Raw genomic sequence first — 12931 nt, 5'->3', positions numbered from 1 at the left:
CCCTTCCACTCCCCCTTCTTCCCTTTCCAACTGTGGCTATTTCAAACCTCCTCACTCCCTCACGAAGATATGGTCAAAGATCACTTAAGTGCCAACAATCTTCCAGTCTCTTTCCCACAGTTTCCCTGAAGGGCAAACCAGCAGCTGTGGGAAAGAGCCCTAAGCACCTTGGCACAGGGAGTTACAGCACCCGTGCAGAACTGGGAGGACACGGTTACACAGCTCCTGCTGTGGTCACACTGAGACCTCGAGTGCTCAGACTTGGGTGCTCCTCAGCCTGGTTAAACAGGATGGTGACGATGTTCTGTGTGCATTTCCTGGCAGGGAAGGGCTGCTAGGACAATGCCAGTAGCAACAATCTTCTTGCCACTCACATAACCCTTTGGAAAGCTGCATAATAACCACAGTCAGAGCTTGCAGGGGCCAGACTGTTCCAAGACCTGCAGCTGAAGTGGAATTGAGAGATTTAGGCTGTGCCACTGGCACCCTGCAGACTCATGAGTGAAGTCAAATAAGTCTTTTATGCTTCAGGTTCACTGTCTGTAAAACCGAGACATTTTTCCACGTAGGGACGTTGCAAGGATTAAGTCAATGTTTGCAAAGCACTTTTGGATTCTTAGATGGGGAAAGCTGTGCAGGAGTGCAAATTATTAGCATGGTGACTGCTTTGCACTTCTACTGACACTGGTTTTCCAGACATTTACTTTTCTAGTTTGCAATCCTGTCACCCAGCACTCAGCCTCAAGCTGAGAGACACTCCCTAAAGTATACTGCCTCCCTCCATTCAGCATTCCTGACTCAACCAGGACACCACTGAATGGCGACCCGATGAGAGAGCATGCCTAAATAAGCAGGACTGGATTGGAAACTTACTGCTTAGTGGTTGCAGAATCAGAAAGCCTAGCCAGAACCAGACAGCTTTAGAGAATGCTGAAATGCTCCTCTTTATGTAAAGTTTGCCTCCAAGAACTGAAGACAGGAAACCAGCTACAAAGACAACAGCTCCCCTCCGCCCAAGCAAAGCAGAATGAAAAGCCAGTTTTCAACTGGGAGAAGCAAAGTTCAGACTTGCCTCCAAGAAAATCCTACATTTGGTTTGATGGTCAGAGCTTCCTCAGAAATGCTGCTGAGATGGAGCTTGTTAATGTGCATTAACCCAGTACTGCTTCCTGACAGGAGATGTCCGTGTGCCCTATTTACCAAGTCAGAGGAGCTACAGGAGCAGTAGACTGAGCCCTGGAAGCAGTGCCACTATTACTCATGTGCTCCAAACCAGGCATGTGACAGTCTGGGGCTATCCCAGGAGGAATTCTGCAGTGACTCAACTCCTCCCTCTTACCACGAGGGAAGGGCAACCACCTGAGATGCTCAGAGTGCAGGACTCCAGCAGGTCACTGCCAGGACAGTCCTGCCAGCCCCACCTGCCGGAGGGTTGTTCCCTACTCTGTTTGCCAGGAACCTGCCTTCATTCCCCTGCACAGCTGGAAACTGTTCAGGGCTGGATGGAATTAGCACATGGCTACAGGGCTACCATATGTTCAGGTTTCCCTAGACTCAACCTGTCTTTCTGCCTAGAAATTGAATGCAGATGGGACTTGAGGTCTCTGTGGGTCCCTGGACAAATGACCATGATACATAAGGGACCAGCATGATTACCTGGGAAATCTCAGAAAGAAATACAAGAGTCAGGCATGCAAACCACACCTCTTGATCCTTTTTGAGAAGGGGGAGAGTTATAAACAGCACAGACATGATGGAAAAGCCTTATCAAAGTAATATAGACTTGAGAGACCCTTTTCTATCAATCAAAGCTCACATTCAGACACTGGGATGTGCGTGGGCAATGCCTGAATTCTGGCACAATGAAATGCAACAATTACAGATAATATTAGCTTCGACACATGCAGTAATGCAGTGCGCTAGCCCTAGGTTTCTACTCCATGCCTCAACTCACAGAAGAACAGTCTGAGTCAGCCAAGAGGCAGAAAAACATCAATTTCAGCAATGCTGGATGATCAAGGGGGCCCTTGAGGGGTGGAAAAGGTCAAGAATTCCCCTATCCCAGTGCTGGCTCTCACTGCAACTGTGGCAAATTAGCTGTGCTGTCCTAATCTGTAACGCAGAGCTACTACTCACCTACCACACAGGAGAGCACAGAGCTAATTACCAGGGACAGCCAAAGACTCAGCCCCAGAAATTATTACATCAAGAAATTAAATAGTGATCGAAGCAAGACTCCACAAGTGTCACTGAACTTTGACATCTGGAGCTTCCAGCCCACTGAGGGCTTGACAGCAGCAGTGTTTAGTCTGACATTTAAACATCCCCTACAGGTAACAGTTCTCTGTATCCAACAAGAGTCAATGTGCACTGTTCAGGAGACTGGGAGCCCTTGCCTTTCTGTGTATCTCAGCAGCACCTACTAAGCTGATGGGTCCTAAGAAACAAATAATGCACCACTGAAACACACACTGGTATTCATACACTTCTTATTTTTCCAAGTGGCAATTGAGAGTATTCAGTTACCTATGTTCAAAATGATTAGTCATGTTTCCAAAGATTAATTCACATGTTCTTTTGTTAATACGTACGAACTGATTTAATGGCTGCTTGTGAACTGAGCCAACAGTCATTTTGAGAAACAGATGTCCAAATCAGTTTTAAGCTTTAAGTGTGCTTTTATTCATATCCTTAGGAGAAAAAGGGCTACACAGTCTACGGTAATAACACTAATGAATCAAAGTACTACAGCTGCCCAGCAGGGTTTTGACAGAAACCAGCTTTTTCTCAAAGGAACTTTTTTCAGGACTCTGGGACAGTGAACAACTGGTAATATGCATGCTTAACCTGTAAGTATGTGCTTTGCTGGAGCCAAAACACTGAATCAAGCCCTATCTGTAACCAAATAATGTGAGTTTTTTGCATAAGCACTGAAAATTGTAACTATACAAAGACTGGGAAATCTGTATGGAATCTGGATCCTCTACATTTCATACAAATAAATATTCAAAAGTTTGAATGTTTCTGATACTATTTGTGATGCTGAATGTAGAACAGGTTGTCTGCTTTAAACCTTGATAGATTTTTGTGTGTGGGTGGTAGGGTTAGGATAAAAGAAAGGGAAGAAAGCTACTAGGAAAGCAGTTGGTGGTTGCAAATCCATGATAAATAAACAGCACATTCCTCTTCTGCACAAAGACCTTAGAGTCTGTGTCAGACTTTAACATCCTACTGTCAGTTGGGTGGAAATTTGACAGCCTGGGGTTCTGCAGTGCTCCCTGTGGAAAGCAGATTTGAAACAATTTGCCATGCCTCAAGAGAGTGTTTCTGTCAAGTTCCTAAAGAACTTCTAATGCACCAGTTATTCACAGGACCCTTGCAAAGAACCACAGGTTTGATATTTTATGATCTGGTGTGTACAGTGCAGGATATGATTACACATAAATCTGCTTCCCATCAACCAGCACCCCCTAATCATTAACATATTCATCCTTGTGGTGCCTCAGGAAGATGACATCGTTATTAGTCCTTTTTTATAGATTCAGAACTGAAGCTCAATAGCTAAATGATTTGCCTTTGATTATACATGATTTACAGTGAAGGACAGACCTGAGTCTCAGCCCTATCAGGCCCAAGCAATGCAAGCAAGGATTGTACCAGAAGGACTAGGTCTATATACAGAATTGTCCTTTATCTCAGATGCTCAGAAGTCCTATGTAAGAGTTATATCTGCACTGGTTTTGTGCCTTTTGTGTCTCAGCCTTTACCCCTGCAGGTACCTGGAGGGAGCATGGATGTAGCTGCATGCAAAAGTGAGCTCCTAAGTTACATTGCTGTGCAGCAGCTGGAGATGAGAGCCTCCATATTATGCTCTTGTACTTACTGCACATTGAGCAATTTTGCTCAAATGCATGAGACATGCTGAGACAGTGTACTGAGGAAGGCAGAGACATAAGATCTTCCTCTTCTGCTCCATCTATACCACACTGTTCTGGAAAATGTGTTGACAGATCAGTTTTAGCCACAGTAAGGGTAATCATCAGGTCTGACTAAAGTACTAGTTAGTCAGAGGTTGTAAGTAAACACTGCTTTCCAGCACAAACCACTCCTTTTGGTATGGTCAATGCATTGAACCAGCCCCATTGTATCTGCTACATGGAGAGGAGAAGATCCTTCCCAAACTCCTCTCGAAGCAGATAGTAAGATGGAGGAAGAAAGTATCAGGACACACTGCTGTTTTAAACTGACATTTCCCCTATCCCTCCATAGTATCACCACAGTAACATAGCTGATGCTGTTTTTCCTTAACTGAAGTGCTTATGGAGAAACAGGCTCCCTATCAGTTTCCTCAGTGATAACCATAGACCTCAGAGAAATGCACTGACCTCCTAGGAGGCAAACATTGGGAACCAGCCCTTCCTGCCACTCAGGCTTCAGGCAGGGTGGATGTGCAGCTGCTGCAGCTAAGAGAGATTTGCAACAAAGAGCACTGTCACAGATGTGAGCCTCTGAATTTGACCTGCCTTCCTCTGTCTCAAAACAGTTAAAAACCCAGGTAAATATTTGTGTGCTTCATCTTAGACCTCTGCTAACCTTTCACCACTCTGTCTCAAACATATCTCTGTTTATCTCACCCTGAATAATGTAAAGCTCTCTTATCTAAGTAACAGCTGCCTCTCAGCATTAAGGCTTACCCATCAGCTGCCTCCTTGACCTGATGTGCACCCAAAATGTTTGTGGTCACCTCCAACCACTTGAGCTTACACTGGACATTGCAGATGCATGCAAGAGCCCAGCATCTGTGAGAAATACTGCCCAGTACTTTTGAGCTCAACAAGGCTGGGTTTGATTTGTGCAAATCACATGGTATCATTTTATATTTTTTTCAGTAGGGCCAATAGGACCAACCAATGGTCCAATGTGACCAACCTGCAGGCAGAGAAATAGAGCAGAATTTGACTCCATGTAAGTACTACCTGGCAAAAGTAAGATTATTCCTAAAGCAATAATAAAGCCACTTGAAATTTTTAAATATAAGTACCTATATCTCATATTACATATTAGCAAACAGCATCAGCAATTGACACATGATATTTCCCCCAAAGGATTAGGCAACTCATAAACATTAATATATTAGGCAAATCAGAAGTCATCCACAAAATAGAAAAAGAAAGGACAACAAGAAATATTTTTCTCATGAAATGTTTGAATCAAGAACGAAACAGGAATTGCAACAGACCAGGGTACTGCCCCAGCCTGGCACTACAGGGAAGTGCTGATTTCATGATGATCTTTACTCTTGAAAGCAGAAGGTACACATGTTCATCAGAAGGAAATACCAAGAAAAAAGACTGTAGCAAAGATGCATGTCTTTCTGGACAATTTAGATGGAAACATTAAAATTGGTGGGAAGACACTGAACTAGCACTTTAAGTCTAAGATGGAAGGGGAGAATTACAGAATGACAGAAGTGCATATACTACAGATGGCTTGAAACCACGGGCAATTTCCTACAGATCCACTTAAGCCAAAGTTGTAACAGATATGGGCCACCCTAGCCCCACTTAAATCACCTGTTAGACTGCTCCTATTAGAGACCCAGGTGTTATTGGCATGTAATTACTGACAGAACCCACCTGTTTTAGCAGAGCAAGATCAAAGTCACTCAAAAAGAAAAAAAACATCAACATTTTAACCAAAAAGGTTTGTAATTATGAGCTTGAAAACAAAATACTCAGGAAAAAATAACAGCAGTCAACTATGCTACGTATGTCTACTAATACCAAAGCACTTTTCAGCACAGTACTTTTTATAGGGATCAGTCCAGTCTGAATTCAAACACCAAAGACCATGAACAGCAGGGTTCTACAGAACAGTCAGAGCCACTCTACATTAGCAGTTTGTCCAAAACCCCTCTAAAAAGATGCCTTCCTGAGTACTAGCCCATTTATTCAACCTGAACAACTCTTCTCTATTCTTGCACTTTGCAAGCATTCACTGCCAGCTTTCCTCTCCCTTTGCCAAATCTTTTCCCACCCAGCTTTAACTTTGTTTTTCATGCTGAGCTCTGCCACCATGTGAAAGTGCAGGGTGAAACTCACGGTGCTCGGTCGAGGTTCAAGCCATTCTGTCTTTGTGCATTGATTGGAGGTAGGACAGGTTTGCTGTTAATCTCAAGCCCTCTCCGCAAAGTCTCCCTGATTTGCTCTGTATCTGCAAAGAGAATTTTTTTCAACGTGGTTTAGAATCCCCAGAAAGAACACAGACACAAGATGTCAGGTATGTTTCATCTAAACACTTCCCCTTCAGAAAGAAGTGGAGAAATGTTATAGGACAACACTTAACTGCATTTCCTGACCTTCCTTAGGAGTTATTTTACTTTATAATGTCAGCTTGAGTTCCCTTGTTTGGGCTTCATTGTTATGTCAGGCAAGGAGAGCTGGAATCTTTGATACTGAGTCCTGCTGATGAAGAAATTCTGAGTAGTTTAGTCATATTTGCATAAATGAGGTGTTTGTTGGTTCTGTAACTCTCATAGAACCTCCTGACACTTCCAAGCTTTTGTACTGGAAATCATTTTTCCCATTAGGCATAACAGGAGTTTGTTCTTTTCTTAAACTAATGTATGAAGGTTTCCAAATTTTTTGCAATTGGCTTTGGAAATATGTTGATTAATTTACAACAAGATTCACAAAGGGAGGATTTTTATGCAGGGCAACCTTTAGCCTCAAGCTCACATCTGAAAATAAGCTGCAAATTATGCAATTCAGAATCAGTCTTTTTACTTCTGCCTTTTTCTGAAATGTCGACTGGCCAAATACTTTCAGTAGGAAGCTTTCCTCCCTTTCTTAGAAGTTTCCTCATCTATGTTTAAGAAATGTAAGAATTAGGTAGAGGAAAAGAACCCCAAATTATTTCAAAATCTTTTGAAGGGTACACAAACTTCATCATGTATACCTCTCTCGGGCTTTTCATTTCAAGGCTGAGGCAAAACAGCCTTTTAGATCCAGTGCAGTTCAAAATATTTGCACAGAAGCCAGAAAAAATGCTGAATGCATTTCACTAATTTTTACCATGGATTTAAGAACAAGTAAGATGCCATTCCTGTAGAAAGCATTGTTAAATCCAGGAAATCTCAAACCCTCAAATTTTACATTGCTTCATCCGTTTGAAAGGTAATATGCATAATTTCAAGGCTGTGTAATGGCTATGGCATCTCTACCCTAAGAAGGCATCTCACTGCAAAGAGAAACTCCATGCTTTTTAAAATTCTTCTTTCCAGAGTTCTGTATTTGCACAAATTCCTTGAGCTCAGCTGCAACAATGTGCAGTGTCAGTCCAACTTGCCTCCCAAGAAGTGATAATGTTAATAAGGAAACACAGCCTGGGAAAATGAAATTGCTTCACCTTGCAGTGTTTACAGTCCTGGTTTCAACAGGTGCTGAGTTTAACTTTGCAGATTCAGATTACAATTTGCCTAAGAACTGAAAGGAACATTTAGACAAAATAACAACAGGAGCTCTTTTCCTTTCTCCTGCTTTCTCCAAAGAGGCCAACATCCATTTTGCTGCCCTTAGACATACCAGTCCTCCCAATGGCTGTGGAGTTTGTTATGAAATCGAAGATGCAGCATGACTCAGTGCACTGCCCAGGCCCACCAGAAGAGAAGCTGAAAGGCCACGACAGTGACTTGGCCCAGGAGCTCTTACCTTTCCCAGAGAGCCGCCGAGGCTGGGTCCCAATGCAAATGCTTCTGCTGTCTTCATCATCCTCTGGTGGCCGGCTCAGGTCATCCCAGGCACATTTGGCACTCACTCCACTCAGGTTTGAGCCATCTGTCTCAATCCCTTTGTCAACTCTCTCCTGCTTGAAAAGATTCAAAACACCAAGACTTTTTTTGAGCGTGGCTTGAGCCTGCGTTGGAATCCACCATTGTGCAGCCCAACCTTCAGCAGCTCCTGCAGATCTCCTTTTGAGGACAATTTCCACTCTTTGGACCCTGTGCTTTAGTGTGCCAAATCAGGAAGCCACTCTGAATTAAACAAACCTTTTCCATAGCAAGTTGGTCTGAAATCCCACCCTGTCCCCACTGCTTCACTACATGGCCCAGGTAGGCACAAAGCAAGAACAGAGAAAGGTGGAAATCAATGGCCTGAGGAGTGCAGGATCGCTTCATTCAGCGTTAGCACAGATTTACACCAACTTGAAATACTTAAGACACAAAGCACAGCTTGGCACTCGATATCTTACATGTTATCTTAATGATAACAAACCCCTGAACAACTCTTTCCAACCTTACCAAAGAGTCCCACAATGAAAATAGCCCACAGAGAAACTCATCATCCACATGGGTTCTTGATTTGCAAATTTCCCAGAGAAACTCTGCTTCCAAATGTGCTGGGTGTCCCATAAAGGACAAAGATGCAAGTTTGGACGTGCAAGGAGACACAGGTCTGTTCTCAATGTCAAAGCTTTGGCATAGCTTTCTCTATTGGCAAATAAACAAACTCCCTCCCTTGCAAGCTGGACTTTCCAAGCACGTAACCGTGTTTGGGTCTCAGAAGGTGTCACACACCAATCATAAGCAGCTGGATGCTCTCAGGCACCAGGCATTTTCTCAAGGACATGTGCATCTGTTGCCAGCAAGACTGCACTAAGCTACAGCCAAAACTTCTACAGCAAGTTCCACCTTCTTGGACATGGGCATGAGTCTGAATTTCCACCTGTGACCCACAAGGGGGTAATGTTGAGCTGAACAAACTCGGGGCTGTGCTACACCGAGGAAGGGCTGGCACCTCTCCCCTGGCATCGAACCAGCCAGGCTCACTTCCCCCTTTTCCAAAGGGGTGTCATCTCTGGTGATGCTCAGTGGCACCAGCAAGATCTGCCTCTCTCTGGGTCACTTCAAAACATAGACAGTCCCAAGAAACTTCAAAGATTTGAGGAGAGAGCAGAGTGGTGTCATACACAACAGGAGAGGATCTCTCCACTCCATGTAAGTACCCTCTGGTTTGACATTGCCACTGAAGACAAAAGATTGTGCGAACGTTTTGCTCTTTGCAAAATCTGTCCCCAAGAAACAGTTTCCAGACTAAACCCATACACGTCTCTCCCCTTGCCCAGCTGTGCATGCTGCACCCTGGGAAGGGCAGTGCCTGTTCTTGTGACCATTCAAGAGAAGATTTGAGCAGCTCAAAGATAAGCACAAGCATTCAGGGTGTGGTTGCACAGCGGTTTAAGTTGATGTAATTTGCAATGACTGCAGTCCCACCCTCCTCCATGTGTTCCTACCCCTTCCCTTGAGCCAACTCTTTTTTTATTCATCTGGATCGCCTCCCAAAACCTGCTCTTTGGCCCAAAAGTTGAGGTAGGAGCCTGTGGCTGAGTGCAGGACCAGAGCAGTCTTGACTTAGACTTCAGCATTCAAGTGACTGCTTTTCTTCTGTCTTTGTCTCCCTTGTTAGGATCTTCCTCCAGCGTCAGGGGAAACTGGCTTCTTGAAAACGTAATAGGAAAATCTGAGAAATAATAAAACTGTGATTTTCTTTTGTTTTATCCTAAGCATAAAATTAGTTGTGTCACCCAGAAATAGAAGTTGTGGGAAAAGAAATAAAAATACATCCGTTCCTACATATGCAGACAATGCTCTAAGTGAGATTTAGCACGTGGCTCCTTTGGGAGCCCTCCATGGTGCTCTGTGAGGACCCAAATGAGCTGGCGTGGGGAGGTGTAACTTGTCAGCAAAGCTATTTTTTATCCCAGTCATTGGGGAATCATGGAAGAGCCATCAAACCTGCTCTTGAGCAGGGAGAAGGAGAGGCCAGAGGGCTGTGAGGCTCTGGTGGGATCTGCTCCCCCATCCCTGCTCCAGGGCCCCACTCCCAGCCAGACCCTGAGGACAGTGCAGAGCCTCGGGGAGGGGGAAAGGACTCTCATCTGCAGCTCAGCTGGCTTGCAGAGCACTTCCTCAGGGGAAGAAGGGCTGCTCTGCTGGCATCCCTTGGAGATCATGGGGAGCTGATGGAAACGAGCTGGCTTAAGACAGCCTAATTTGCATGCCTGTTTCATAATGTTTGCAAGTATTGATGTTAAAGGGGAAAAAGTCCAAAAACCCTCAACTGGTGTAGCTCTGGTAATGCCAGTTTTACCCCACTTTAGCCAGCAAAGATTTGCCTGGACTGAGGGGCTGTTCTTCCTTCCTTGAAAGGCCAGCTTGAACAGGAGGTTAGAGGAGCCCAGGGCAAAGGAGGTTCAGCTCTTTCCTTCCTCAAAGAAAGGATATTTCTGTCCCATTTTCCTCTCAGCATGTGGGAGGGATGCTCTGAGGCTCTAAGTCATTGATCCCTTTTTAAACGAGCCAGAGCACTGCAGTGTGACCTGCAGAGCAGCAACCACAACTCAGGAAATTCAAATCAGCTTTATTCTCTTCTGAGATATCTGCTAAACAGAAGCAAAGCACTGAGAATCAGTACAGAGCTGGGGTCTGACAGTGCTGCCAGGGAAATCTGAAAGGCCTACAGGGAAGCCTGGCTGAACAGAAAACAACCAGCGTTGCCACAGCGTTAATTGCCGACATCCTGGGATGACATCTTAGTTGGGATCCATTCTCAGCAACTTCGAACAGAAAGTACAGCTGCTGCTGCCAGGGCTGGGTTTAGGCCTCAACCAATTCCCACAAGAGACAATGCAGCCTTCAAACAAGCTCTGCCTGCTTCCCAGACAGACAACATGCTTGCTGGCTCCCAGGAAAGTTGTCCAGTTTCTCTGCACCTCGCTTCCACTGCTGCCTTTCTGGTCTCACACACCCTCCACCAACACAACGACACTTTATCCCTTCCCCACTAATCAGAGCAGGAGGCACATGACAGGGCTGAGGCCAGCCTGGCACAGCCTTACTCCTGCTCTCAGCAGAGACTCTTTGTGGGACTCAGGGGCTGTGAATCCCGGGGGGCTGTGGCAGCTGAGCAGGAGGGAGGGGTGCACACACACACCTGCCCATACACACTTCTACAAGGGCAAGAGAGAACAGAAACAGGAATGTGTTCAATGTGAGGAAGTCCGGAAGGACCACAGACGTAGCAGCTTCCAGCAGCAGGACACACTGTGAGGCAGAGGTACTCTTTTATTTGCCTTAACTTGCCTTGGCTGACTCAGATTCCAGTAAGCTGAGCTATTTTTCATTTACAGTAAATTGAAGAAAACGCTGTTATCATTAGGAATCACCAGTGTGCAGACAACAGAAACACCTCTCCAGGAGGGGAAAGGGCAAGGTTCTGGAAAGTCTAAAAATTTTATGGGACTTTCAGTTTTATTAGCTCCCACATTGTGGGACATTTATGGAACATTATTTTGTATTTCTCAGATTGGGGTTATTTTAGATGAACAAATCCTTAAAACCAGTAAAAGTAGAATTTGGTTTTGTTCTTAAGCTTTCAAAGTAAAAGATGCTGTGAGGCAATTGAGAATAATCAGATACAGACATGCAGACCATAAGGAAATGCATGTACAAAACATGCACATTCGCACGTGCCCTACCAGGCTGAGCCATAAGTTCTCTGTTAAAGGCAAATACTCAGTGATTCACTGAAACATGGCCAGCACCACACTGGATTTGTTGGGGACCCATGCACTCCAGTACCATGTACTCCTGCTCTGCTGGAGGGATTGCAGAACTGTCTCGCAGATGCATGGATCAGGAGAAGTCCATAATACAGTAACTTCTCCAGAGAGGTTCTATTTTTATCTTTAAATTTCATAAATTAAACTGGACTCTGAAGAAAAAGGTTTAATGTATCTTCCTGCATGGGTTATTAATAACTGCATGTGATACTTTTGGGTTTCCATCATTTCTCAGTCCACACTAACTACTTGGCCTCAAGGGATATCCTACAGGAATGAGCTACACTGCCACATTTGCTGTAGAAAATAGTACTTAGTAGGTTTTGAGTTTTCTGCATGCTATACCTCCTTACACTTGCATATGAAAGGAGGAAGGAATGTTCTGGTGTACCATTCCTAAATCATGTATTATTCTATGCCTTTAATCTTCTTTCTTCCTCCTTTCTAAAACATCCAGTCCAAATCTTCCCAATTTTTCTTATATAAGAGATTCCCTTTTCCTGGTCTCCCTTATCTTTTTTCCTAGAGCAACCATTCACTTGGGACTGGACACATCCATCTTGAACCACCTCCAAGAGGGCAAAGAGTTTCTAAGACTTTTCCAGGATTATTACAAACAGTGAGAAGATCCAAGCACCTTTACAGAAAATATCAGAACTGTTGTATAACAGTAAACCAATTCTCCTTGGCTACAACCAGAGATATGACATTTTATAAACTAAAGACATACTTGCAGATGTGGGTCAATCTCAAATATGGTTTCTCCTCTTCGCATGTCTGTTATCAACCAGGGGCCTCCAGCTCTACAAAGAAAGACAGGCAATGAACCAAACACACCCTTTAATTAGAACTCCCCAGCAGGGTCCTCAGAGTGGACCTGTACTGTAAGGAAGCACAAGATTAGGGTTTAAAATAAGCCTAGAAACCCTTTTCTGCAGTGTATACATCCCACATGCATTTTCTCTTTATATTTTTCAAATAAATAAATAATAAAACCCCTCCATGACCTAGCTGTTAATCTGCTCAGTGTCTGACACCACCCAGACATGCAGAGCAGTCAGGACTGACACAGACTGTTAGCCCCTGTGCAGGCCCCCTTGCTCATACAAGATTGAGACAGGTTTTAGTCTTACAGGATATGAACTGGGACTGAGAAGTCCAGTGTAGCCTAAGTCAAAGAAAGATGGGCAAGGCATGGAGTCAAGAATTATTCTTCATTACATATCTAAGAATAGAGCAGGGCCCCAGTGGGACTGCACTTTTTGCCAAGATTGGCAGTCACGTTCAGTATCACAAAGAACTTATTGCTCTG

At 44.2% G+C, this 12931-nt stretch overlaps 1 protein-coding gene across 6 annotated transcripts in view; it reads right to left on the bottom strand.

Annotated features, from left to right (window-relative positions):
- SUFU (SUFU negative regulator of hedgehog signaling) overlaps window positions 1-12931 on the bottom strand; it is an 83940-nt gene that overhangs the window by 22773 nt on the left and 48236 nt on the right. For 5 of the 6 annotated variants that reach the window (XM_079312449.1, XM_079312451.1, XM_079312452.1 and 2 more), the window contains 3 exons: window positions 12350-12422; window positions 7710-7866; window positions 6102-6213 (listed from right to left, as the gene is read on the bottom strand). In XM_079312449.1, coding sequence (XP_079168575.1) covers window positions 6102-6213; window positions 7710-7866; window positions 12350-12422 — 342 coding nt within the window. The remainder of the gene's footprint in view (window positions 1-6101; window positions 6214-7709; window positions 7867-12349; window positions 12423-12931) is intronic. The other variant, XM_079312450.1, reaches the window with a different exon arrangement.

This window comes from Erithacus rubecula (assembly GCF_903797595.1).
Source record: "Erithacus rubecula genome assembly, chromosome: 9".
NCBI lineage: Eukaryota > Metazoa > Chordata > Aves > Passeriformes > Muscicapidae > Erithacus > Erithacus rubecula.
The sequence above is the reverse complement of the archived record's forward strand: the minus strand, read 5'-3'. Positions and strand labels throughout refer to the sequence as shown.